This window comes from Carlito syrichta, unplaced genomic scaffold (genome assembly GCF_000164805.1).
Source record: "Carlito syrichta isolate Samal-C Ts95f unplaced genomic scaffold, Tarsius_syrichta-2.0.1 Scaffold308876, whole genome shotgun sequence".
NCBI classification, from domain to species: Eukaryota; Metazoa; Chordata; class Mammalia; order Primates; family Tarsiidae; genus Carlito; species Carlito syrichta.
In genome coordinates, this window is record NW_007252972.1 from 552,304 (window position 1) to 578,941 (window position 26,638).

Consider the following 26,638-nt stretch of genomic DNA (forward strand, 5'->3'; position numbering starts at 1 on the left):
GATCACACTGAGCCCTGATCCTGATTATAAGCTAGCTCTGACATGTGTTATATGCTGACATGTGTTATATGACATGTGTTCAGTGTCTGAATCACACACTGAGCCCTGATACTGATTACAAGCTGAACTCTGACATCTGTTACATGTTGACTATTAATCCTGATCACACACTGAGCCCTGATCCTGGTTATAAGCTGAGTTCTGACATTCATATCCTGCCCTAGTTCTAATCATACACTGAGACCCCCTGAGCCCTGACACAGAGGTTCCTAGAGAAACCAAGAAGGGAAGGGTGTGGGCCTCTCAGAACAGAGGCCTTCCTGACACAGCCAGTTCAGACCCTGACTGGGCCACATTCCTCCCCACCTTAGCAGGCAGGTGCAACTTTGCAGAAAGACTCTCAGTGAGGGGTCAGGCAGAAACTTTAGGAGGAACTGTGTGCCTGGTGGCCAGGTGTGTGTTTCGGGTGGAAGGCACAGGTGGGGCTCCCAGGTCTGAGAACAGGAAGGAACTGGGCCATGCCATGGCAAAGGAATTGGGTCAGATCTCAGGAGGAAGCAGGGTGTGTGTGGTGGGTATCTAATCCAGTTAGCTGCACCCGGCATTCATGGTCCATTGCATGTGGCTTCGAGGTGACGTGTGAAATCAGACAGGCCTGGGCTGCTGCTTGGCTTTCACCCACCCTCACTGGGCACCCTCGTCTAAGTCAATTAGCTTCTCAGAACCTCGGTTCCCTTATGCAAACAAAATTTATAGTAATTTGGGCCTCCAGATCTGTAGTGAGGAAAAAAGATCTGCTAGGCTGTGCTGGGTGCTCCAGAGTCCTGGGTGACGCTCACCCAGCACCCACATACACAAGGCTCCCACCCAGTGCCCAAGGAAACGGCTCTCCCAGTTGCCAGGGCAAACACCAGATCCCAAATGGAACTGATCCAGCAGAAAAGTCTAAGAACCATAGAAGGAGCATGGAGGAGGGTCGGGTCACCAAAGACAGAATTTCAACCACCGGGAAAGGAGAGGGAAGGACATTCCTGGCTGTGGGAACAACAGAAGCAAAGTCCAAGAGGGAAGTAAGATCTGGACACTAGGGTTGCTGCAGAGCCCTAGTGTGAGTCTGGGTATGGCCCAGCAACACCATGGCCTTGACTACCAGGGAGGAGATGCCAGGCTGCTATCAACACACTCGTCCTACCCACCCACCCAACACACACATTCTGACAGCTATAGAGTTTGGAGGTGGGGGTGGCAGGATCCCAGACCAGGCACACCATGGGGAGGCTGGTGCAGGTATTCTGGGGAATGTCTGTGGAGGGAATGGCAAGCTGTGGCTGGAGTTGCCCTGAGTCATCCAGAATCAAATTCACTTGTCTCCTGTCTGAGCCTTGGGCAAGGATCTTCTTCCCCCTCAATTCTCTTACCTGCAGCCTGGCTAGGTAAATCTTGCCTAGGGGCAGCCTTATTCAGGACCAATAACAGATTAAGGTGCCTGTAGCCAGTAATCACTGGGATTAGCACCCCCAAGGTAACCTTGTACCTCCAAGGCAACCTCGGTTCCTCCCCACCCCATTCTGTATTCAGGATTTTCTCTGTTGACCAAGTAGTGTCGGTGTTTGTCTCCTTAAGCCTCTAAGCACACTTTGCAGCTGGTTGCTCAGGTAACAATTCAGCCCCAGAAGCCTGTGCCCAGCCTAACCACCCCAAAGGAGCTGGGAGGCAGGTTAAGGTCACCCTGAGAAGAGTCCAGCCATCAGTCCAGGAATCTCCCCTGAAGACAGGAGTAGGGAGGGACCTGAGACAAGGCAGAGGGATACCTGAAGGAACCAGGACCAGGGACTAACTGAAGGCTGCCCCAGGTAGAGGAAAGGAGGAAGAAGAGGAAGAGGCAGAGAGGGTATAGGAGTCAGGGAGGACCCCTAGGCAGAGAGTTACAGAGAGAGGCAGGAAAGACTCCCCAGATGGGAAGGGGGAGTGGTCCCAGACCATGGTGGTGAATTGGAGGGGCCAGGAAGAGGTAGGGAGGAGTATCAGCCTTGAGTGAGAGTGGTGAAGGAACGAGGAAGGGGCAGGGAAGGATCCCAGACAGGATGGGAAGGGCCTAGAGGGGTCAGGCAGCGGGCGGGCAAGTAGGAATAGTACCAGGAGGGGATGGAGTGTCAAAGAGGCAGGGAGGGGCCTCAGCAGGCCTGGGGCACGTCCCACACCTTCACCGGCCCCAGAAACCTGATTCCGCTAATCTGCTCAGCCAACCAGTTGGGCCACAGACAGCACTTGGTGTCCACAGTTCCGGCTGCCCTGCAGGCTGAGGGTAAGAGCATGAGTGAGCAGTTGGGGACAATGAAGGGGACCTGGCTGGTGCTCCTGGTATTGGCCACCTTCGGGAAGCTCGGTGAGACATGGGGCCCATGGGAGACATTCACATGATGTACTTAGTGAGGGTGCCTCAGGAAGGGGGCAGGAGAGGCCAGAGAGAATGAGGGTTGCAGGGGCACTGATCTACCACTGGGTCAAAGTAGGGAAGTGGGGGGACCCCTTCGGGTCCCCTCCTGCTGTGGGAGCTTTTCTGTCCTCTCAATAAATCTTGCTTTCAAAAAAAAAGTATGGAAGAGGAAGAGATGGAGAGTGGGGCAGATGGCAAGGTGGGAGCTGGGCCCAAGAGAGGTGAGCAGAATGTGACCCAGGTGGGCAGGGGTCAGCTGGCCAAGACCCTGAGTGCCAGCTGGGGGGGTTGCATCATGGGGGGCCATGGACACTTCAAAAGAGCTTTGAGTTGGGGATGGGAGGAAGGCTCCAAGGCTGGGGTGTCAGTGGGGATGCAGAGGAGTGAGGAAACCAGGAACACTGGGGTGGGGTGACTCCTCGACTTGGAGTCTGAGGGAACAAATGAGACCAATGTCCTGGACTCACCTGAAAGGGGAGCTTGGTCCAATAGGCCTGAGCTGGATGGGTTTGCCCATTATCCAGAGAAGCAAACTGAGCTCAACCAGAAAGAGGCAAAGGCCCTTACTGGGTCACACAGTGGGGACAAAGGAGCTTGTGGCCTCACTGTGCAGTGGGTTTCCCAGGCCAGTTGCAGTCAGCCAGACTCACTTGGGCTACTAGTGGTTGAGGCCGGGTCATTGGAGCAGGGGGTAGTGGAACAGCTACAGGTCCCACCCTGCTGGCCTGTACCCACTCAGGGAAAGGATGACTTTTATTAAGCTGGCACCTGCGGGCACAGCAGATGCAGCCTGGCCATCCTGTACTCCATGGGCCTCCTTGCCTAATCCCTTAATCCCTGTGGCAACCCTTCACTGGAAGGGCACATTGCTGATGGAGAAACCAAGGGGGAACCTGACCCTAACCAAGCCTATCCCATGGCCCTCCCGCCTTGAGGTGTTTCTTGCTATGGAGATGCTAGTGCCTTGCTTCTCTGTGCTTCTACAGCTTTCAAAGTTGCTTCATTCTGCCCTGGTCCTTCAGGCTGGGCCCCTCTAGCTTGGTGGCACACTCTGCCTCTGGGGCTCAAACCCCAAGGCCGAGCCTGGCCTAACCCTGTTCCAAGCTCACGGTGCCTTTCCTGAGATTTGGGCAGTGGGCATCTGGGCCCTGACCAGTATCATTGACCCTCAGACCCGAACTTCCAGGACAGAGCTGAGATACACTTAGAAGACTGTCTCTGGGTTTGGGAGGGGCGGGTCCTGCTTGACACGCTCATGTCACTTCTCTCCCAGCCACAGCCCTGCGTTGCTACACCTGTCAGGAACCCTCAGGCGTTTCCAGCTGTGTTGCCATTACCACCTGTAACGCCAATGAGACCATGTGCAAGACCACGCTCTACTCCCTGGAGATTGGTCAGTGGGAATCGGTGGGGCAGGGCTGGGTCCCAGGTCTCCAGCCTAGTCACCACCAGGGCACAGCATACAGCCACCATCTCACCCATTTCCAAAGAGGGCTTTCTGTCTGAGCAGTTAAGTCTCCCTCTTTCCTTCTCCCCTCCCTAATTTTAATGGAAGCACAGCTGCAGCCTTGTTTAGGGGTCACTGGGAAAGGTGGGCTCACCTGCAGGCATTAGTTTTACTGTCTCATTAGAGTGGGAATTACCCCATTAAGCAAGGAATTCCAGTGCAGAATGCCAGGTGTGTCCCTGGCCCATAGTGAATTAATATCAGTGGGAGAAAGGAGGAAGGGGAGCTGCTGAGTCAGAAAGGAACAGAGATCTGAATGGGCAACCCCACAGTAGGTCCTGTATGAGGTAGCCCTGGCATGGACTGGGGCTTGGAGGTAGTAAAGGACCAAACCTGATGGCTGACTCTCCCTGTACCCCGCAGTATACCCCTTCCTGGGAGACTCCACAGTGACTAAGTCCTGCGCCAGCAAGTGTGAGCCCTCGGACGTGGACGGCATCGGCCAGACCCGGCCGGTGTCCTGCTGCAACGCTGAGCTATGCAACGTGGATGGGGCACCTGCCCTGAAGAGCCCCCACTGCCTTGCCTGGACCCTCACACTTATCCCCCTCTTAAGCCTCTGACTCTAAAGCCCCCTCCTCCACCCTCACAGCCCTGGCCCACCTGTCCCTGTGCAGCCCAGCCCTGAATGCCTTGAAAAAACGCCACCTATACCAGGTCTCCTGAGTCTCCTTTCTGGACATGGGCTTGCCCTTCCAGGCAAAGAGAGGAGCCCCAGGCTGCATCTCTGACCCTGTTCCCGTCCCTGTCTGTCTGTTTCACTTCCTATCTCACTGTGATGTGGTTTAAGCTCTATCCTACAAGCAAGGATAGTTACTAGGCTTGGAAAATCCACAGAAACCACACAGATCTCTGCCCTTTGGGTTCTCAGGGGTTATGGGGGGACCGGCTGGGATTGACAGGACATAGATCCCATGGGCAAGAGAGCCCTACGTCTACCAGGGTGGGTTCAGGGTTGGCCTGGAATTTAGGTCCAGGTCTTGCATGACTAAGAGAACTGGTTAGGATGAGGAGGACAGAAGCATGTCAGGTGGAAGAAAAGTCACCAGAGTGACCCAGGATCACCCCACTGCCCACCTCTCCAGCCCCAAGCAGGGACTTGCCCCAAGGCTGATGGTGGAGGCTGCTGTGAGGACAAGGCCTTGGGTAGGAGTCCCAGCAAGTCTATCACCTGCTGTCTCCAGGGTTACCACAAACATCCATCCATCTTTGCTGTCACCTAGCCCCACTTTCTGGGTGGTGGGAGAGGGGATTTTGGTGCCTGGGATAGCCTAATCTCAAGTGCAGAAGGGGCCTTCATTTCACCTTGGCCTTGGGCCAGTGTCTAAGTCCTCCAAGTCAACTCCTCAGTGAGTCCTCTGCCCCACCAGCCTCTGGGCTGAGACTCGGCACAAACACAGGCATGGATGCATGCGTGCACACATACACACACCATCCTATAAGCACACAAAGGACTCGGGAACTTGCGGAAGGACAGAACCCAGCCTTCCTTCCCAGCGCCGGCCGCTCCCCATGGCTGCCCAAGGGAAGCAGGGGCAGAAAATGGGCCTCAGCCTGACAAGGAAAGGAAATGGTCACTTGGCAGGGGCCCTCCTCATTCATCTTGGGACCACCCTTCCTCTCTGACCCTGCAGACCCCCACTGACCCTGCCCCCACCTTAACACTCCTGCTCTGGAATCTCCTCCTAGGCCCCTGGCTGAGTCAGCTTCCTAGGCAAGACCTGCAGCCCGAAGGGCCCTGTGGTCTGGGGCCACTCCCTTGGGGCAAGGACCTCTACAGCCTCCATCTCTCTGAGAGGCCCTGAAGGCAGAATGAGGGTATCCTCTGGAGTGGGGGCTAACTTAGATGCCACACCTAGGGCTGTAGCCCTGAGTTTTCACTTTGTCAAGAGGGAAATATAGCTCTTAGACATCAACTCACACCTCTCACTTGGCTTTTCTCAAGTCTCCCGCAAAAGTGAGAGTGTGGTGGGGTCACTTGGCCTCAAAGCCTGAGCTGAGATTCAGTACACACACATGTACACACACACCCTACGATGCACTCCACAAACCCCCACAGAAATCAGGGCTCAGGGTTCAGTCTATGACCAGGAATCAGGGCCCAGACTGTAACCAGTGCCAGGTCTTGATCTATGACTGATGTCAGGGCTCAGTGTGTAGCTAGGGGCTGGGACTCAGTCCAGAGTCAAGGATCAGTGTTCAATCTGTGATCAGGGTCAAGATTTAGTGTGTGACCAGGGAAAGAATTCAGTCAGTGACAGGGAAAGGGGTTCGGTTTGTGTTCAAGCTCTGTGAGTGAGGCTGTGAGTGAGGTCCAATTCAAGCTTTAGAATCCTATCTTTGACCTTAACCACATTGGCTATTAGGCCACCTTTTGGGTACCTGTTCCTGTCCTGAGACTCCCTATGGCCTGAATCCTTCAGCCAGGCCTCCTCCCTGACTTGCCAGTGAGGAAGGAGGGTAGAAAGTGAGGTTCTAGGGCAGGGACCCAGGCCAACCCAGGGTCCCACCAGTGCAGTGGTCTGGGCGGTTCCACAGCCTGTAGGAACTGGAAAGGGCAAGATGCAGCATGAGGGGGAAGGGAGGAGCCAGTAGCCCTAGATTTTGTCTGGAAGAGGAACCAGGAGCAGGCAGGGAAGGGAGGAGCTGAATGTAGTAACTAGAGGTACAAGTCACCTCCTCCCCTGGCTGGCTGATGGGGTGGGCTCTGCTCTTCTCTCAGGATCTACTAGTTCCAACACACATCATCCTGGCCCTATCACCTCTGGCTCTAAAGTCAGAAAAATGATAAGGCCACCTCCCTGGTCTCCATCCTCCCTCTTACTCCACTCTTGACCTGACCAACAGAGAAATTCTCACCCATACTGCCTGCCATGACCTCCTAGTTCAGGGATGAACACCCTGCCTCATTTCTTTGGGAAGTAGAACCAGGAGAGGGAGGTCTGGATCTTAAATTCCTGGTCTGACCCTGTTGGAACTCTGCTTAGTGTGAATTGGGCAGTAGTAATCTGGGTGGGTGGGTATAGACAGGGACCATGGTAGCATCTTGGGTAATAGATGAAGGTTGTTTCATGTGACCTGGTCAGGCATGGAAAGGGACTCTGGGTGTCCCGCCCTCTCTGTCCTCCCCTGACTGAGATGGGAAAGCAATGGGAGGGAGGATGTGGGGGTACCTCATGGGAGCTCTGTCAGTTGTTGCCGACAGTCTTGTACAGTTGGAACGGGTTTATATACATCTCCTCATTCCAACTGTCCAGCATCCTTGAGGACTAGGAACCATCATCTTTGTAATTTACAGATGAGACACTGAGGCTCAAAAAGGGCTATATGTCTAATACAAATGAGGATTAGTGAGCTCGAAAAGTTTAGCTGCCCCCCAAGGCCACACACTACCCTTGATTCAGCTCAAACCTGGTCTCCTGGTTCCACATGTGGGGACAGAGGGAAGGGTGTAGATTCACAAAGAGAATGAGGGGTAGAGGGCATTCGCCCAACTAGAGCATAGACATCTGACCCAGGCACACTGCTGCTTTCCCACCAGCCAAGAGGTGCTGGTCCAAGGGGTGAGGATGGGCCAGAACGGTGCCCACTCTGTCTGAGGAAGGCTATGTGTGCCCCCTCTCATAGCCGCAACCCCCACCTGGAGCATCCTTTGAGGTCTTCTCTCCCTTTCAAAGCCAGGCAAGCAGCACCCCCTTCCATGTAGTCTCAACCAACGGCACAGCATCTCCAATCTCAGCACCCAGACCTGCGTGGTTATTTGTCACACCCATCCCATCCGTGCTCCAAGCACACCTATGCTGTGATCCACAGCATACCCTTCATAGTTTTCACAGCCACCCTCTGGGATAGATATTCCTCTGCCCAGTTACAGATGAAAGAAAGTGGGATGAGAGTACCTTGTGAGTAGACTTGTGTCATACAAGAGGTCGGGAGGAACCAAAACTTGGCTCACTCTATCAGACTCCAGCACCAGACAGTCCCTGGTTCCTCTTGCAACATCCGGGCATGTCTGTGAACCAAGCCCTAGGGATGGGCCACTCCTGCTGCTGTCTGTGCACCTCCCCATGTGCAGCCCCATTATTTGATTTATAGTAGCCACGGTCTCTCTTTGCCAACTACGCCCTCTCTTTGCTTTCCTGCAACCACCCCATAGCCTCCTACAATTCTCCTCCACCCACAAGGCCAGGTCAATTCTGCTTTCAGAACCTGCAAATAGGAAACCAAAGTCTGGAGGGACAGAGGAGCCACCCAAGGCCACATATAGAGCAGCAAGGCCAAGACCAAAACCCAGGCTTCCTAAGTGTCAACCCAGAGCTCCTACCAGCATCTTATTCTGCCTCAAGACTAGAGTGTGACTCCCCTATCCCACAGTAGGGCCCACCCACCACCCACCTATCTAACCCCACTCTTCCAGCCACCCATCCCTCCATCCCTGAGTGCTCCCATTCATTCATTCCTCTCTCTAACCACCCATGCTCTCAAATATCATTCACATAACCATCCATCCATTCATCCAACCATCCATCCATCCATCCATCCACTCCACCATTCATCCATCCATCCATCCACTCAACCATCCATCCATCCATCCATTCATCCACCTATCCACCGATCCATACTCTATCCATAGATCCATCTACCCATCTACTCAACCATCTATCATCCATCCATCTATCCATTCACCCATTCATCCATCCATCCAACCATCCTTTCCCCACCTATTCACCCACTCATCCTCCATGCATCCAATCCCCAATCCATCCACCCATTCACTCATCCATCCATCTACCCATTCATCTAGCAATTCATCTATCAATTCTTCTCCCATGCATACATCCATTCTTGAATCCATCCACATAACCGCCCATTAGGACCTCAGGAGAGAGAAACCAGAGAGACTAGTATACCAGGAAGGACTATGGAGGAGAAACACCTGCTGGGTTTTACAGCATAGGAAAACTTTGAGGCATTTGATGAGAAACTAGACAGCGTGCTCACTGAGAGGCACAGCACAAAGGCGTGGGCAATGGAACAGTGTCTGGTGGAAGGTGGGCGGTGGGGAAACTCAGACAAAACTGTCAGGGCAGGAGGCTGGAGGGTGGGGAGAGCTATGTTGTCAGAGGCCTAACATCAAGAAATTCAGGCTTGGTCTAAAGGCCATCAGCCAAGAAGGGGCTGGCAGTGATGAGGTGCTGGTCCTGGGCTCACACCCACCAGTCTGAGAGGGTGGCCACCCATCCCACCGCCACCTAACGCTACCCACACTTCACCAGGCTCTTACCCTTTTCCACACTAGACCTACTTCCTACTTTGTGGGTGTGTGTAACAGGTGCACACCAGGTAGACGGGGTCTGAATATAGAGGACAGTGGCCTTGGCCCCTGGCTGGCCAAACAGGTCAGCGGTTCTGGAGTGACCTCTTGCCAGGACCAGGTCAGTCTGTAGGGAGGAAGCACCAGGCAGGGCTCGAGCAACAAGACCCCCAAGATCAGGGCTGGGTGGTCTATGTGAGCCCCAAGGGCAGAACCAGTATGCTCAGAGGGTTACTCTGAAGCTCAGTGGGAAGGGCCTTCTCAGCTGAGCTGCCCCAGGATGACAGAGGACATCTGGGGAAAAGAGAGTTCCTCAGTGCTGGAAGTACATAAGCAGAGGGCAGAGCCATCATCCTCAAACTAGGGTTCCCAGATGCCACCCCTTCGGCTGACAAGTGATGATAGTTTCTGTGGCTACTTGTCATGTTCCCACCAGCTGCCTCCCATTCAGCTGTGTGCCACCCTACTGACTCATGAGGCTGGTTCCAGTTCCACTGCCGCCCAGGAGCCAGTGCCTGAAGGGCTGGGTATAAATTCTCAATGTGAGACCAGCTGCCACATCTAGCTCCTGAACACAGAGGAATGAGCTCTCGCTGGGCTTTGGGGATGCTGCTCATGGCAGCCTGGAGCATAGGCTGTGGTAAGTGGGCTGGGATGCGACCAGCAAGGACCCTGCCTGCCTACTTCCTAGGGGAAGAAGGCTGTAATGGTCTTTGCAGCTGGAGGACTCCTTACCCATGGGCTCATCCTTCTCACTCTCAATGAGGCTCTTGAATGCTAGAGCCCATCTTCACTGTGGGACAGGGGTCATGGGCCCATTCCCAGAAAGGGAGAATGAGACTTGGTAGAGGGCTGCAGTGATCAAGTCTGTCAGTCAGCCAACCAGACCTTGAAAGATCCCAGCAAATGTCCTTCAGTCCCTTCCTCCTGGTTCCAGGATGGGCCTCCGAGGCCAGGTGATGAGATTCTGCCCCCATCCCTCGCCCAGGTAAGGCCTTCAGGTGCTACACCTGTGAGCAACCCACGACCACCTCTTCATGCAGAAACATTTCTTACTGCAAGCCAGAGGACACAGCCTGCAAGACCACGCTGGTGAATGTGGAAGCAGGTGAGGCCCAGCCCATAGCAGGCCTGGGGAGCACAGGGGTCAGGGCCACCTCCCCCAAATGCCATCCTTGCTCTCTGCTGCTCCCTGGTCGGCAGGGCAGTGTGGGCTTCCCCACTTCAGTAGGGGCACAGCCCCCTCAGGGACTGGGCTTTGGAGCACCAGGGGTGGAGTAGGGCAGTGAGTGAGTCGGAGGTGTCAGTTGGGGCTCAAGCCTCGCTCTGCCACAGACTGGCTGTGTTGCCGCAGCCTCTGGGTTCAGGTTCCCACCCAGGGTTCAGGTTCCCACCCAGGAGGCTCTGTAAACCCTGGTGTTATTATTAACCATGTCACAGTCAGCGGAGTGGGCATGGATGACTTCCCAGAATTTGGTTGCTAGGACTGAGGAATCACTGGGTAGGGTTGGAGGAGACAGGAAGGGCAAGGTCAAGGGCATGGTGGTTGGGATCAGTGCAGGGAGGGCATGCAGATCAAGGCAGATGTTGCAGTAGGGTGCAGTTTCTGATACCACTCCACCCTGCAGAGTACCCCTTCCACCAGAGACCTGTGGTGACCCGCTCCTGCTCCACCTCCTGCATTGCCACTGACCCTGACAGCATCGGGGCTGCCCACCTCATCTTCTGCTGCTTCCGTGACCTCTGCAACCGGTGAGGGCAGCAGGCTGTAAAGGTGCTCCTTGAGTGCCTTGTCTCCTGACAGGGCCTCATCCGTGGTCAACTCTATCTGCATGCCCCCTCGGGCACAGCTCACTGGGCCTCAGGTCACTCATGGGAGAGTAGCAGGCCAGAGGAGCTCTCTGCCCTCCATCCCCCACACTTGTAGAAAATAAATTTTCCAAGGGTGGATATGACTTCTGTCCTTCCTGGGCACTGAGAACCCACAGAGCTGGCTTGCAGGAGAGCTAGGCTGAATGACAGCATGCTCCGAGCACCTGCCCTCATTCTTATCCGGGGCCTTTTAGACCCATTTCAGACAGGGGGGCAGAGGCTTAGGGAGAGAAATGCCTCCTTGCAAACTAGCTGCACAACATCTCAGACCAAGGCCTGTTCTTCAGTCCAAGGAAATCTCCTTCCCCCTAAGAATCTCCCCTCAAACCCTGGAGGTGTCACCCCCACCCCAGAGTAGAAAGGAATCTCAGAGTTGGAATCTACTCTGCTCCAAGGGTGGGTATGTCTGACTCTGCCCTGCCCAGCTGGAGGGGTCTTCTTGGGGTGTGTGCATCTGAATCTGATGGCACCACACAGCGCCATGGCCTTAGTCACCTCCTCTGACAAGTGCTCACCTGTCCCCTTGCGACAGTTGAGATTAGATGAGATGTGGTCAATGCCAACTCATCCCTCAGGCTCTCTAGGGCTAGTGCTGGGCTCTGTGCCATGCTGCACCTGCAGCACTCCCAGATGGCTCTGTTCCTGGGGGCCAGTCCACTCTGCCAGAGGACAGAGGCAGTAGAATTTCCTCAGGGGTTGAGCTACCCACCCAGCAGACCTTGCTTTCAGGCTCCTGTTTGCCCACCATGTGGCTCCAGCTGTCCTGTCATAATCATAGTGCTCTGTCCAGTGAAAGGAGACAGGGCAGGAGCAGAAAGGAGGACATGGCCACTGTGGGGCCTGAGCCATCCCAGGGCAATACTGGCCCTCTCCGTGCTCTGGTTCCTATTGGTGTCCTCTGGGTTGCACACCTTCCAAGTCCCGTCCAGCTAGGTCTTGGTTTCTATGGCCCGTGACCCCTGGGGTCTTGCGGCACCTATCCCTACTGTAGTGGGTGTGATATGCAGCAAGTAGGGGGTCTGAAAAGCTTGACAGATCCCAGGCACATGTAGGGAGTAACCAGGATGGTGGCGAGGGCCCCCAGGACCCTGTAAGTGTTCACCTCTGTGTCTGAAGGGCCTGGAGGTCAGCACACACCCCACACCCTTCCAGAAATGCCAGGAATTAACACTCTGGGGAGTAGCCCCAACCAGGGGTAGTTGCCAGATCTGAGGCCTCCCCACTAACATCAAGCCTGCAGCTTCCCCAATAGAGTCATTCTCCCACATTATGGGGGGACCTCCAGAGAACACCACTGGGCCTTGGAGTTGGAGCCAAAGAGCCAGAGCCACGGCCTCACTATGAGGACGGAGCAAGATGTCGCCCCTTCCTAGTCTCAGCATCACCAGCGGAGCAAGGGGGATAATACTCAGCGAGCCACCTCCATCCTAGGAAAGCATCTGTGGGCCTCCTGCTGAACCCGCGCGGCCAGGAGGGGGCGCGCCAGAGCCCGCGAAACGCCGCAGCGAGGACCCTTCCCCCTCCTGCACGCCGCGGGCACACGGGACCCGCCTGCACTGCCTGCCCTCCCTGCCCCGAACCGCCACCGCGAGCTCGGCTACACCGCCAGACCCACAAGGGACGGCGGCAGGGAAAGCCCTTGCCCCATCGGTTGGCCATGAGGAAGCCCACCTGTCCGCCTGTTCCTGTGCCCCTTCCAGGAAACGTGGCCGCCTAAGCTGGGGAGGCCACAGGTGGGACTTCGGGAGGACGCGCCCACGGGGGCGGGGCTGACGGACCTGAAGGGACGCGGAGGCCTTAGGAAGGAGGAGAGGGCGCCACATTCTTGACCGCACTGGGACCGGGACGTGGGACGCTGGCAGGAAAGCAGCGAGTCGCTGAGAAATGTGGGGGGAGGGGAGGGAGAGGAGATGCCCCCCAAGGGTGCCCAGCCCTCCTGCGCGAAAGGGGAAGAGGAGGCTGTTGGAAACCCAGCCGACTGTCCAGAGGTCAAAGGAGCGAGGTCTAAGAAATCACTAAAATAAGCAAGGTGGGCGTGTATAACACTGGGCCATCTCCTCCTCGCCCCTAAGGGGGAGGACCCTCAGCCTCCCCAAGGGTGCCAATTCGCAAGTGTCCCGTGGGCAAACCATGCCAGGAGCAGCTGTCTTGACCTGGAACTCATCAGCCTCTGTGGTCAGCCTCCCAGAGTTCCCTGAGGCCAGGCTGTGAACTCCATGCCTTAAACTTCGTTTCCCCGTCCATGAGATAATGATGGTCGCGCTGTCCTGAGACTCCTAGGAGCCCTGGAACTAGATGCCAGGCAGAGTTGCACTTAACTCAGTAAAGCCTAGGACATGGGGGTCTGTGGCCTGGGCCCTAAAGGGAATACATGAGGAGGCAGTCAGCTGACTGAGCTCAGAAGGCAGAGGCCAGAAGGCAGCCTCTGCAGCCAGGACTGCAGTGGGCAGCAGTCCCAAGATGGGCCCCGAGACATCTCACCAAGGCAACCTCCAGCTCTGTCCACCTGACCCTGAGTGCACAGTGCCCCCTACCCCAGGATGATCATTCCTGTGCATGGCCTCCCCAGCACAACCCCCTCAAGATCCTGGATACACTCCTGTAACCTGTCCCCTTCTCTGCTTCACTGGTGTCCACCAAAGTCCTCCTGGGCCTGCCACCTGAACACTATGCAGACACTAGACACCAATGTGCTGGGGGGGGTTCCTGGAGTGGACATTCCTGCAGCATGGGAGACGGAAAGGAGTGACACCAGGGCCCCCCTGCATGTGGGACAAAGCAATCACTTTCCTCTATGTTCTCAACAGCAGTAAGTCCACAGGATCAGAGTGGATCCCCAGAACAAGGCACTGACTTGCTTCCAAATCCCAGCTGCCCATTGACTGACTGGGGCCAGTCCTATTGACAGGGGGATGCCAGCAAATGCCAGCAAGGATGCTCCTCTACCTATGAATGACCAGTCCTTTGAACATAAAGACCAAGAGAGTGCCTCGTTGGCTTAAACCTGCAGAGCCAGCCCTCAAGACCCTGGTGTGAATTTAGCCTCTGCAAGGAAAGGGACACCCCAGAGGCCTGTGGGGGACAGCCTGCTCAACCCCCTTGATGCCCCCAACACCTCAAGCACCTCCTTCATGTGCACACAAGCACCAGATACACCCATCCTTAGTTCAGTCAGAGCTCAGAACTCTGTGTCCAGGCTGATATGCTTTCCACAACCAAGGAACAGCTGCTAAACCAGGGACTCTCTGCAACATCTTCACATCATGCCATGCAAGGCCCAGGTGGCCCTTCCTGCAGCCTCCCTCGTCCCTACCCTGCCAGGGTCCCAGGTGATTCAGGACCACTGGCTGGACAGCCTACACTTGGGCCAGCTGCACACCCACCACTTCCTGTCTATAGTCCCTGTTGGAAACTTGGCTGGCAATACCCAGCTGAGCCATGCACCCCAACAGGTTGTCCTTACTCTTTGGGTCCTGGCCCTCTCCCGATCCCACTGAGCCCTGAAGGGGGCTGCACCAGGACCTGCTAAAAACCTCTTAGGTGAAGAGAAATGGACATTTTGTGTGGATGCTGAAGGGCTCCCATGTGGACACCCAATGGCCCCCCATGTACCCACAGGCTCAGGGCAGATGTGAAGCACTAAGTGGTCCTAGAGGCATCCAGGGCTGAGGGAAGAGCAGAGGCTTCAGGCTGACCGTCCCAGCTTAGACCACTGGCTGCTGAGCAGCCTTGACGAGGTCACTTCACCTCTCCGGGTCCACTGCCCCATCACAACATGCCTGTCTCAAACCCAACTGTTTCCAACACTCATTCCATCCCAGACCCTTGGAACCTTCTCAGTTCTCCTGGGCAGGTGGTCAGAGCATGGATCTGGCCCCCACCCCCCTCACTCACCTGCTCTGTGTCCAGGAGTCAGACCATTCTCACTGCTCTCTTTGAAAGGCCTGCAGGGCAGCCCCTATGCCCTCTCTCTCCCACCCACCCGCCAAAGTCCACTGACCTCTGCCCCAATTGCTACCCCACCCTATTCACAACCCTGGTGACTGAGGGTCAAGAGTCCAGGACATGGCCTCCCCGGGGAATCCTAGGACTCAAAGGAAAGAAACTGGAAACCTGGGCCAGGCATCATGGATGGGGGCCACAAGGCTCACAGGCCAGAGCTGAGGAGACAGCTGGGCAGGAAGGGAAAGCCAGAAGGGTTTGGGCAGCATCTTGCTGGCCTTAGTCCCCTGATTTGTGGGATGGAGATAAGTGTTGCTCTGCCAGCCTGATCCCTAAGTTCATGAGAACCCCAAAAGCCTGGACACGCCCCATGTCAGGAAACACATCCTGGGAATGGGCCTCTAGTCCAGGCTCAGCCCCTGCCTGGGTGGGCAGTGGGAGAAATTCAGAAACAAGAGCCTCCCCCTTCACACTTGCAAGTAAAATCCTTTAATCTTGCACCTTCTTTAAATAAAACAAAAAGTATACAGCTTTCCCATGGTGACTGTCAGGCAAGAACAGCAACAGCATGGTGGGGACAGGGATGCTTGGGGCATTGCTGCACTTCCGGCTCTGGCTCAGGTGGGGTTTCTGGAGGGGGCAGCGAGGGGGCAGCTCCAGCCATCCAGCTGATCTGTCTGTGCCCTGGGCCAGCAGAGGCTGGTGTAGGGGCACAGGCAAGCAGGCACATGGCCCTAAGCAGGCAGGCAGTGACCCCCACACGCAGGACACTTGACCCCAGTGTCCAGCTAGGCAGGGCAGCCCCTCTCTGGGGTCTGAGGGCATCGGCCAGAGCCTCAGGCTGGAGACCAGTCCCTGCTTTGCCTCAGTGGTTTTGAGTCATTCCAGGTCTTGGCTTCCCAGCTATATAAAGTGAGGGATTACACAGGAGTGGGTAGCCCCGGCCAGCATCCCAATGGCCTGGTGTCCCCATCAGAGAGGCCTGAGAGCAGCTGTTAGGATAGGCCACTAGAGCAAGGCAGGGACAGAGATGGCAAAGAGGCCAAGATGCCCCTTGTCTAGTCATCTAGGGAGGCAGCCTCAGAGCAGGGGAGGGCACCAGGCAGGGATAGCTTTAACAGGACAGAAGCCTGAGGTATTGTAGGTCCAGAGAGCCCAAGGTTACACAGCATGGTCCTGATATGATGGGCACTGAGGAGTACAGGTGGACAAGGACACCCACACAGAGTCCCATTCTCTGTTCTATTCCCTTTCTGATTAGGATACTCCCAGAAGGGAAGCCTGCTGCCTCTCCAGGAGCCTCTGTGCTACTTGATCCCTCCTAGCCACAAGCCCCTGCTGCCTGCCCTGTTCTCCTGCCCAGTTTGACTAGAGGAGAGGGGGAAGTAGAGGCTGACCACAAGAGAGCTCAGGTGACCCAGTCCTCTGCCAGCAAATGCCTTCCTTATCTGTCTCCAGCCCCAGCTTCTGACCACCCAGACTCTGTCCTGGGCCTGTGCCCTCCTCAGCAGAAGTCAGAGACGGTTGCCTGGTAAATGCTGCTCTGACTCTTCAGAGGCCCCTGCTGTGCCTGATTCAGGTCCAGGCACTGGAGAGTCCCAGCCTAAGCCCAGGACTGCTCTGGCCTCACCCTGCCATGCCACTCATAGCAGCTCCGACCTAAGCTCAGTGCTTGGGTCCCTCTTGCTGGTCTATCTGCTCCAGGTACCATCTTCCCCCATCCAGGCCCACAGAAGCACAGCCTCCCTGCAGGGTTGGGCTGGGCACCCTTTTGCTCATTCATCCCCACCCAGGGGGCAGAGCTCAGAGTGCTGATGCCAGGCCCAGTACAGAGGGGTGCCACTAACTGAGGATCCCAGTAGGTGGAGGGTGCTGGGCTGGGTCAGTCAGGAGGCAACTCCTGCTCAGAGCAAGCTCAGCCCAACCTGCCTATTCTGTGGGCCACTCCAGTGGATGGGCTGAGTGGGCAGTGCCCCTAGGCTGATGTTGGTGGCCAGGATGGGCAGGGTGTGGAGATGGCGGTCACTGGTCTTTGGTAGCATCACTGAGCCCACTCTCAGCACGAAGCAGCTGGCTGCTAGCCTCGTTATAGGCGATCCAGTGCTGCAGGTCTTCTGGTAGCTCCGGGGGTTCCACCTGCAGAAGGACAGAAGAGTGAGCAGGGGTATAAGAAGGGGGCACCCAGCCAGGTTGCTGCCTGTCCTCTTCTAGGCCTCTGCCCTTGCTGCTCCCCAGCCATGACCTTCCAGGATCCCCTTCCTGACGCCCACCTCAGCTGCCCCAGGTGCCTCCCAAGGCCCTGTGTGCCGCTCTTCATCCACTGCAGCTGTCAACACAACTCTGCCTCTGCCAGGCCTGTCTCCCCAGTGGGGCCATGCTTAAGTCCTCTGTGTTCCCAGAATCCAGGCAAAGCCCCTGAAGCTGGCAGCCTATAATTGACAGGAGACCCAGAAGAGCCCTAGGCCTCAGAATGGCAGGGGATGGAGGGGCAGAGATGGCATGGGAACCACTCTCCCAGGAAGGTGCTGGGGAGGGTTTGCTGAGAAGCTTTCTTTCTGGAGTGCACCAAGAGGACTGGCCTTGATCTCCAGGGCAACTCTGGGCCCAACCATTCCATTCCCAACTCTCCTTGCTTGGCCACACCAGTTGCCTCCTCCTCCCCGCATACCCAGCCACCATGTGGCAAGTCTCTGGGCCAGGCCTGAGGACTCGGAGGCCTTGCCGATGGGCATTGGGTACTCCCAGGATGAGGGGAGAAGGCAGGCAAATGCCCATCCCACCTCAGAGTAAATGGCCACACAGAGGCGTTTAGAGATAAAGCCCAGGCTTTCCCTGCAAATACACCAGAACCAGGGAGGAGGGGGTGCCTGGCCCCCACAGCAAGTCCTGGCAGAGCTGACCTGGGCTCAGGCTCTCAGAACCACTCCTCTCCCTGCCCGGTTTCAATGGCCGCATCCAAGACTCACTCCAGACCAGCTCTCCTTCCTGGCCATATCACCTGAGGCCAGCCTTCCAGCATGCAGGATCCCAAGCCAAAACTACACCTGCCACACCACCTGAGACTCTCAGGCTAGAAACTCCATCTCATCAACACTGTCCTTGCTGTACCAGGGCCCAGCCCCCTCACCTCTCACATGGGCCTCATCAGCCTCACGCCTGACGGAGCCATACCCTCCCTCCCATAAAAGCAGTCCTGGCTTCACCTCCCGTCGGCCTCCAAGTCCCTGCTCTCAACCTTGATGACTGCTCTCTCTGGACTGTAGACATAAGAAAGGACACACAGAGTTCAGCATATGCCCCTACGGGGACACAGAGAGATCCAGGCCCTTCAGAGAGTTCCTGACTCAACACAGAGAAGACCAGGGAGCTGTGGCTGTGACTCGCAGTGGAGCTTTGAGCAGATGCAATTTCCTTTCCAAGCCTGTTTCCCAACCTCTGATATGGCCTCTCAGGACTGAGGTGAGTATCCCTCCTCTGCCAGGAGGTGCTGTCCAAGGCCAGAGGTGCTGTCCAAGGCCCTGAGTGCACATCAGGGGTAGGCCCTGGCTTCTCACATGCAGGCTCCAGGAACTTTTCAGGAACCTGCCTGCAGCAGGAGCCTGTCCTAGCAACCACTGCCACCATCCCCAGTGCCCTGGCCAGCTCTACTATGCTGATAGGAGTGGGCTATGGGGAGGGGCCTTCGTCTCTCAATTAGAGAAGGGCCAGAAAGGTTGCAGCTCTCTGGACTCAGTCCTTTACCCCCAAGCCCAGTGGCCAGGACCTAGCCCCTCAGCTCTAAGCTGTACAAAAGGGGGTCTCTGGTTTTATAACTGATCACCTCCCATCAGTCTATGTTCAGAACCAAGGACTACAGAGGGTGGCTAAGCACTCCAGCCACACAATAGCATCAAGAACAGTCCTGGGAGAGGTCTGACCTGGGAAGAAGGATGAACCTGAAACCATAAGGAGTCAAGTTAAGAAATGGCACAAGGGGAGGACGCTAAGCCCGACTATAAAGAGTTAATTCGGAGAAACCCCAAGAAGTTATCAGTGAGGGAGGCCCTCAGTCGAGAGGAAAGGGCAAGAGCTGTACAAGGCGGGACATGGGCAACGCAAAGGGGCACAGACAGCAGGCGTTCCTCAGGGGAGGGAACCAGGGACCCAAAGCCTCCCAGGGTCCCGCGGGAGCTGTGTCCCGGGACCAGGGGCGGGGGTACTCACCCTGCGCTTGCACAGGTGCTGCACAACGCGCTCGGGCAAAGCGCCCAGCACGTGCTGTCGGAAGCGCAGGAGCGCGCACACGAAGCCGTCGCGCAGGCTGACAAAGCGCGCCTCCAGATAGAAGGCGCGGTCGTCCCAGCCCAGTAGGCGGGTGCGCATCTCAAAGGGCTCCAGCAGGCGCAGGGAGCGGCGATAGCGCGCGCACGAGGCGGCTAGCACGGTGTGCGCCCCCAATTCTTGCAGCGCCCCGAGCACCCCGCAGCGAGTCAGGTGCGCACAGCGTGCCACGTCGGCTTCGCGCAAGTAGCGCGCGTTGTTCATGTGCAGCAGCAGGTCCAAGTCCGAGGGTAGCACGCGGCTCCGGAAGCACTGCTGGGCCAGCAGGTCGCGGACGCGCGGCTGCAGCAGGCGCGCGCGCAGCACGGCGCACGGCACACGCACCAGGTACCAGCCGTCCGACAGCGCGAAGAAGGCAAGCGCCAGGGCCAGCACCGCCACCAGCAGCACCAGCATTACGACGGCGGCGGCGGGCGCGGGGTGCGGCGATACCCCCTTTGCTGGTGCCGGCCGGGGAGGCCCGCCTGGGAACCCGCCAGCGCCGCACGGCCGGAGCGAACCTCCTCGCGATGCCGGCTGAGGGGGGAGCGTTCCCCAGAGGCCGCTAGCGCCGCCGCCCGGAGGCCGGCCCACGGTTCCGGGACTCCCCCTCGCGCCGCCAGTGGTCCGTTCCACCCGGCCTGCGCCACTTTCGCTTTCCCGGGGCTGGGCGAGGCGAGGCGGGGCGCGCTGGACGCCACAGCGGCATCTAGTGGTCGCTTCTGGCGCTGCAGGCGCGAGAGTGTCTTCGGGCGTCCGTGGCGTCTCCCGGGGGGCCCAGGAGCGCGAGCCCCCTGCGCGTCTTTCACTAGCACTTGAAGTCGCTGACTGGCCCCGGGGAGGCCACCCTTTATCTGAGCAGAGTCTAAGGCTCCAGCACTTCCCCAGCCCAAGCTGCGACACTTTGCGAGGGGAATGGGACACCGCCCGACCCTCAACGGTGGGCGGCAGCGTGACTCTACTGGAACCCGACCTTCCTGCTCCCGAACCTCCGGGGTCTCCCTCCCCCGCAGGGCCAGGGCCCCTGGACTTTCGTAGCAGTTCGGGGCCAATCACGATCAGGCCCCGATGCGCATTTTCAGCCACCACCTGTGACTTCTTACTCCCTCCCAACATCACCCCCTAGCCCCTAAAGATTCTGATAACCCCAGACTCATTCCTGAGCATTCCCACTCTTTTGCCCCCTTTGGAAACCGTAGTAAATAAGGTCCGGGAGGGAAGGGGAGGAGCCGGGTAAAAGTCAATGACTCAGCAAGCTGCTCAGAGTATCTTGCCATAGGCACTTGGGACTTCAGCCCAGCGGGCTGTGGCACACGCTCGGGTGTCATGTCCGTCTTCCCTGCGAGGCTGGAGAGGAATGGCGACCCAGAGAAAGCCAGCCAGCTCTCCCTTACAGTCCCCAGGCCTCTCAAATGACAACGTATGCCAGTGGCCCGGGATGGCGCCCACTTCGGTCTGCTCTGTTGTTCGGGCCTCGGTGCGTTTAATGAGCTCCCAGGTCGTGCGTTTAATGAGCTCCCAGGAGGCCCTCATCTGGCAGCAACTGAGCTGAGAGGCCTACGGGCTTTATAGGGTTGCAGGGTTCTCGACCACTCTCAAAGGAGTAGCTCCCTGAGGTGGCACCCACAGATGTCTTGGGCAGCCCCACTCCACAGTCCCTGGGCATCCATGCACTCCTTGGTCACTGACCAGGGTGGAAGCGGAGGCCTTTGCTTTTCCAGTTTTGCTTCGGGGCCAGTAGCTGTGGCAGAGTGGGATCTGGTTTTTCTGAGCCCCGGGATCTGCTTGATACTCCCCCAGTGATTGGGGAGCTCATTGCCTATCATGGCTGCTCCAGCCACCCTGGGATGCCCTGATGTAAGAAGGCCTCCCCGGCATTGCTCATACTTGTCCCTGTAGTGCCTTCCTTGTCCTGGCTTGGTTCTGAGCCCTCGGTCTCCGGGAAGGGTGGTCCCTCAGGATGAAAAGACTGAGGACACAGCCTTGGGGCCTATTGGCCATTGCTCAAAGAGTGCAGCTTCCTAGTCACCCACTTTGCCTGCTACATCCCATCCCACTAGAGGAGTCTCACAGGAGGCCTGCCCCAGAGAAGATGTCAGTGAGGGTTAGTGGATGAGAAATCAGCTGCATGTTACCAGACCTCCCCCTCCCCCTCCCGGCCTCTGCTCCTGCCATCCTGCTTCATTCCAGCTTCTGCTATCCAGGCTTCCCACCCCCATCTTCCCCTTCCCCACCCCTAGACTGGGCTAGATCCCCAGAGCCCTCCTCACACAGGGAGCCTCTCCCCAGAGTACACTGAACTCGCTGCAGTTTTACGCAGGCGTGGTCACATAAGCAAGGAATGCCTGTCTTCCAGAGAATGCCCGCTGGACCCCGAGTTCAGGACGCCAGGGCCTGGTCTGCCTCCTGACCGCTATCCCAGGGCCAGCTTGATGCCCAGCACATGGTGGACGGAGTTCAATGCACCTGCTTCTTCCCCACCCCCCCACCATTGGCTGCAGTGGCCCCACACAATGGACGCGGGCATCTTGGTGTGAGTCACCGGCAGTTTTATTTGGGGGGGGACTTGAAGGAATCCAAGTCAGGTGAGGGACTCCTGGGTGCCGGACCTGGAAGCCCCTTCCTTGGCCTGGGCTCCGGGTGTCCAAGCCTGCAGGGTGGGTGGGTTTGGAAAGGGGGACGATGTATTCCCGGGCCCTTTAGTTCCTCTAGGATTCCTGTATAAGCAATAGTGTCAGACGTCACCGCCAGAGAGAGGCTGGCAGTCCAAGTTCTAGTGGCCGCCGCTTAGATTCACGGCGCCACCGTGAGGAAGAGCACGGGCTCAGGGCACCGCCCAGCAGCACGCTTGCAGCTGGAACTCAGCGGGCCCTGGAGCCTGACCCCGACCCCGCCCCGACCCCGACCCCAACCCTGTCGCGAGTTGCACTGGTCTTGGTGGCAGCAACTCCAGGGCATTTCTGGCCCAGCCCCTTGGTGTTCGAAGGCACGCACCCGCGCACTGCTTGGTCACTGTCGTTTTGCCTGTGGAGGGGTAGCTTGCAGGCCAGACAGCGAGTTTGGGAGCAGGGAGGCCAGCCCACGGGCCTCAGGCTCATAAGAAGGTGTGGTCATCCTAATATCTGGTGGCTCTGCCACAGCTCAGGAGTGGGAACACTGCAGCACCTCAGTTTCCCCATATGTACTCCGGGGAAGACTGAGCTGGTTGTTCCTAGAGGGGATTGCCTGCTGGGGTTCTTTTCCAGGTGGGTCTGCTCAGGCCCCAGCTGGGGACAGTTGTCCTTACCCCAGTCCACTAGCGCTTCATGGTAACACAGGTGGGAACACCACTGTTCAGGCGGCAGCCATATCCCTGGCCCAGAAGTATGTATAGCAGCACAGAGCACAGGGAGGACCCCTCACCTGGAGGCCACCCCACCCCAGCCTTTGTCGGGTGGGTGGATGGAGGTCCAGGTTCCCAGCCTGCAACTGTGGGGACTTGGTTAAAAAAAAACCTTGTACTTTAAGCCTCCCCCAGGACTGTTGTAAGGACTGCTTGACCTTGGGATGTCTTCCAGGAGGACTCCACCCAGAGCTTCAGAACTCGTTCCTGTGTAGCTTGATGTCTCTTGCTGCAGTTGGGCCCACTGTGGCTTGGTGGGGGAGAGGTAGAGGGAAGCCCCACCATGTGGACTTCCACCTCAGAGAGGGGTCTGACAGCAGGGAAGATGGAAATCAGGGAATGGTGATGGGAGAGGAGGGGTGGGGAAAGAGGCAGGGTAAGTGGGAGGAGGAGATGAGACACCGATGGAGAAAGACAGCTCCCCTCCCTTGCCCCTGCTCACCCCTGGTCTTTGCAGCACCCCTCAGGTAGCTGACCTGCCCCTCTGCACCCCAAGCCTAGCCAAGTTCTGTAATGGACAGAACTTACAGAATGGGAGCCCCAGGCAGGTGATGAACAAGACAAGGAGGTGTCCCACTGTGACCATCCACCCTGCGCTGTCTCAGGTGGCTAGGTGGAAAGGAAGATCTATGGATCTCCCTGAGTGCTCAAGGGAGGACAGTCATTGACCTAGGGGGAGACCCTAGTCCTTTCAGGTCCTTAAAGGTTCAGACAAACAGACTTGGGGATTGACAGTCCAGCTAAGCCAGAGTCCTTGGGGGAGGACAGTGTCAGATTAGCCCCAGCTCAGGGCTGTGGGGGGATGAGAACTGGGGCCAGGGCTAGAGATGTCCATTCAGGGATACCCCTGGAGGCCTAGTTTGGGGCAGACTGGCACATAGAGGAGGGTGACTGGGAACAGCTTGACCTCAGGTCAGTTCCTTCACCTCTTTGAGCCTGATTCTACCTGGATAAGAACCTTCAGCCTCAACACTTACCGTGTGATCTTGTGCAAGTTACTTGACCTCTCAGTACCTCAGTTTCCTTCTCTGTACAGCCCTACTTCACAGTGTTGTAGTAAGGGATAAATGAATGATGGCATGGAAAGCCCTAGAAGAGTGCCTAGACATGGTAAGGGCTGTGTCAACACTGCTGTTGTCATCACTTATGATTATTATAGATGCTAAAGGGTCAGTCCAGAATCTCTCACATAGTAAAGGCTCAGGAAATGGCATCTCAAAAACAAAAACAAAAAAATCCATCCACTCAAGGGAGCACCACAGCTATCAGATACAAGGATAAGAGTCTCTGTTTCTTCGAGTGGAAAGACAGCAAGAAAAGAAGCAGTTCACCAAGAAGAGTGTGTGTCATGGTCCAGACAATGCCTGTTGTGAGTGTGCATCTGCATGTATTTGCATAGGAAACATCACACAAGCTATTATTATCCAGGGTTTGCCTTTCTATTGTGTCTAAAGATGAGGCGATGCTGGGAGAGAGGGAAATGCGGGTTCCAGTCCAGATTTGCCTTGTGCAGCAGAAGCATGTGAAGACTTCTGGAGTCCTGGTGCACCAGGGCCAGGACCTGGGCTGTTTCCGAAAGTGGCCCTCCCTGACTGGTCGCTGCTCTTGGAGAGGTGAGCCCCCTGTGTCAGTCATCTGTCCTGTGAGGAGGCAGCAGGATGGGAGGACCTTTGTCCCTGATGTGCTGTGTGGCCAGAGCAGGCTTCTGCCCCTCTGTCATTGTGAGGTAGGGGATAGGTCCTCAGCTTGGAGGCTCTGTGACCTTGGGGACAGCTCAGGAGGTCAGAGGCAGTCCCACGTTACAGATTGGCCCTGGCACAGAGAACCCAGCAAGGTCTTCCACCTGGCAGGTCCCGTCTGCCCTCCCTCCCCCGACCTGGCCCAAAGCATTCAAATGCAAGGAAGTCTGTGGACAGGATACTGGGGCCCTTTGTCTGTTCTGTCCTTAGGCATCCCCAGTCTGCTTGAGTCTCTGAACCTCAGCCCTAGGGGGAAGGACCCCCTCCCACTAGGGAGTAGGGGCTGATGTGTGGACACCTCCATGGGCTCTGTGCCTTGTTTAAAGAAGATGGTCATTTTTATTGCCCTGCCATTTGCCTCTAGATTTGTGGGCCTTCCCTGGCCATGCCAGCATTTTGGATCCTCTTTCCTTGCTCTATTTCTTCCCCAGCATTTATGGTAACAATGGAACAGCAAAGGAACTAACATAGCTAACTTGCCTTTTGGTTGGAGTGGCTTTGATGGCCATGTTGTTTTCTTTTACTGCCCTTTATCATGACTAATGACTAACCATACACTTGCTCAAGAATTCCAGGAATCAGCCAGAACCTGGATGTCAGACTGACCCGACCACCTCCAGAGAAAACACTGATGCTAGGTAGACCACCCAATGTCCCATTGCTCAAGGTAGTCACCAGGACAGAGCACGCTGACCTGCATATAGCCAACCCTCACGCATTGTTTTCCCTTAGACACCCTCTGATCAACCTGAGGAACTCGATGGTCTTTGAGACATTAGTCCAATATCTCCTCAGGTTGTCAGTTCCTTTTTTTTTTTTTTTTTTTGAGTCAGGGTCTCTGTTACCCAGCTGGAGTGCAGTTGCATGATCATGGCTCACTGCAGCCTTGACCTCCTAGGTTCAGACGATCTTCCTGCCTCAGCCTCCAAGTAGTTCGGGCCATAGGCACATGACACCACACCTAGCTAATTTTTTGATTTTTTTTTTTTTTTTTGTAGAAATGAGGTTTCACCATGTTGCCCCAGGCTGGTTTCAAACTCCGGGGCCCAAGCAGTCCTTTTGGCCTCCCAAAATGCTGGGATTGCAGGCATGAGCCACTACAACTGGCTAGTTGGCTCTTTAATGAACCTGTTTTCCTTTTACCAACCCTTGTCTCTTGAGTTTGGCTTTGGAGCAGTGAACAGCTGAAACTGGGTTCAGTTACATTATCACCAGAGTGACTACTGTATTTGGAGCACCTGGAACAGAACCTGGAACATAGCAGGTGCTTGGTAACTATGTGCTGAGTGGATGGAGCAGGGAGTGGCACCAGCATCCCTCCGTGCTCAACAGGGCAGGTCAGCAAGCTGGGCAGTTTTAGGAGACACAGTGTGACTAGCACAGCCCAGAATGCCCACCAATCCTTGGGCTGCTGTTTGCTCAAGTGCCAGCCTTAGACCCCAGGTGCTGCACCAGAGCCCTGATAGGTGCCAAGTTCCACCAAGGCCCCAGGTCTGCAGCACCCTTCCAGAAAACAAAAGCTGAGTGCCCTCCCAGGAAACAAAGGCCCAGCCTGGACCCTGGATTTGAGCCAAGGCAGGTCTGTGTGCTGAACGTGCCGTGGGCCCCAGAGGGAGGGGGTGTGGGGGAGGCTGGAGCCTGGCAGACTGGGTCTACCTGGAGTTGTGGGGGAAGGGGACAATCAGCGCTTGGGGTCACTCAGATGCTGGCCTGGGGAAAATGTATGCTCCTGACATTGCCACCCTTGGCCACCCAGTGTCACATGCAGGGCAGGCCACCAGCCTGGCTCTTCCTCAGTATGACCCTGCCTACCAGGTTCACACCCCGCCACCCAGAACTCCAGGCCCAAGTTCCAATCCTGGTTCAGTACTCGGCAAGGTAAACAAACCCCTTCCTTTTTCTGGCCCTCTGTGTCCTCTTCCCTGAGAGAGCCCCACGCCTTCCCTCCAGTGCCCTGAGAGGGACCACCCCGATCATAGCCCCACCTAGGCACATATGCCCACACCCCATCATCCTGCATTCACGACCACCACTAGGCTTGGGGTGGGTGGTGAGGCAGGCTGTTTTCAAAACGGCTTTTCCAGGATGAATAAAGCAAGTGTGGGCAGTGGGCAGAGTCCTCCTGGGTGGCCCCCAAGACTCCAGG

General features: G+C 56.6%; 3 protein-coding genes across 3 annotated transcripts; 2 read left to right on the top strand and 1 right to left on the bottom strand.

Moving 5' to 3' along the window:
* The first annotated feature begins 2,334 nt into the window (after positions 1–2,334).
* LYPD2 (LY6/PLAUR domain containing 2) lies at positions 2,335–4,507 on the top strand. Its single transcript, XM_008066327.1, has 3 exons — positions 2,335–2,386; positions 3,711–3,830; positions 4,308–4,507. The coding sequence occupies exons 1-3, from the start codon at positions 2,335–2,337 to the stop codon at positions 4,505–4,507; spliced, it is 372 nt and encodes a 123-aa protein (XP_008064518.1).
* Positions 4,508–9,840: 5,333 nt separating this feature from the next.
* Positions 9,841–12,847, top strand: SLURP1 (secreted LY6/PLAUR domain containing 1). The gene is made up of 4 exons (XM_021716717.1): positions 9,841–9,898; positions 10,247–10,366; positions 10,887–11,010; positions 12,562–12,847. Exons 1-4 carry the CDS (start codon positions 9,841–9,843, stop codon positions 12,845–12,847), a joined length of 588 nt encoding a protein of 195 aa, XP_021572392.1.
* Positions 12,848–17,034: 4,187 nt separating this feature from the next.
* On the bottom strand, positions 17,035–19,844 carry THEM6 (thioesterase superfamily member 6). Its single transcript, XM_008066328.1, has 2 exons — positions 19,276–19,844; positions 17,035–17,208 (listed from the first exon to the last, which is right to left on the bottom strand). The coding sequence occupies exons 1-2, from the start codon at positions 19,786–19,788 to the stop codon at positions 17,095–17,097; spliced, it is 627 nt and encodes a 208-aa protein (XP_008064519.1). The 5' UTR covers positions 19,789–19,844; the 3' UTR covers positions 17,035–17,094.
* Positions 19,845–26,638: the final 6,794 nt, after the last annotated feature.

Coding starts and splice junctions, on each gene's coding strand:
- LYPD2 (XM_008066327.1), top strand. CDS start 2,335: ATGAAGGGGACCTGGCTGGTGCTCCTGGTATTGGCCACCTTCGGGAAG. Junction 2,387..3,710: donor GGCCACCTTCGGGAAGCTCG/GTGAGACATGGG, acceptor CTTCTCTCCCAG/CCACAGCCCTGCGTTGCTAC. Junction 3,831..4,307: donor GCTCTACTCCCTGGAGATTG/GTCAGTGGGAAT, acceptor TGTACCCCGCAG/TATACCCCTTCCTGGGAGAC.
- SLURP1 (XM_021716717.1), top strand. CDS start 9,841: ATGAGCTCTCGCTGGGCTTTGGGGATGCTGCTCATGGCAGCCTGGAGC. Junction 9,899..10,246: donor AGCCTGGAGCATAGGCTGTG/GTAAGTGGGCTG, acceptor TCCCTCGCCCAG/GTAAGGCCTTCAGGTGCTAC. Junction 11,011..12,561: donor TTCCGTGACCTCTGCAACCG/GTGAGGGCAGCA, acceptor CCTCCATCCTAG/GAAAGCATCTGTGGGCCTCC.
- THEM6 (XM_008066328.1), bottom strand. CDS start 19,788: ATGCTGGTGCTGCTGGTGGCGGTGCTGGCCCTGGCGCTTGCCTTCTTC. Junction 17,209..19,275: donor AGCACCTGTGCAAGCGCAGG/GTGAGTACCCCC, acceptor GTCCTTCTGCAG/GTGGAACCCCCGGAGCTACC.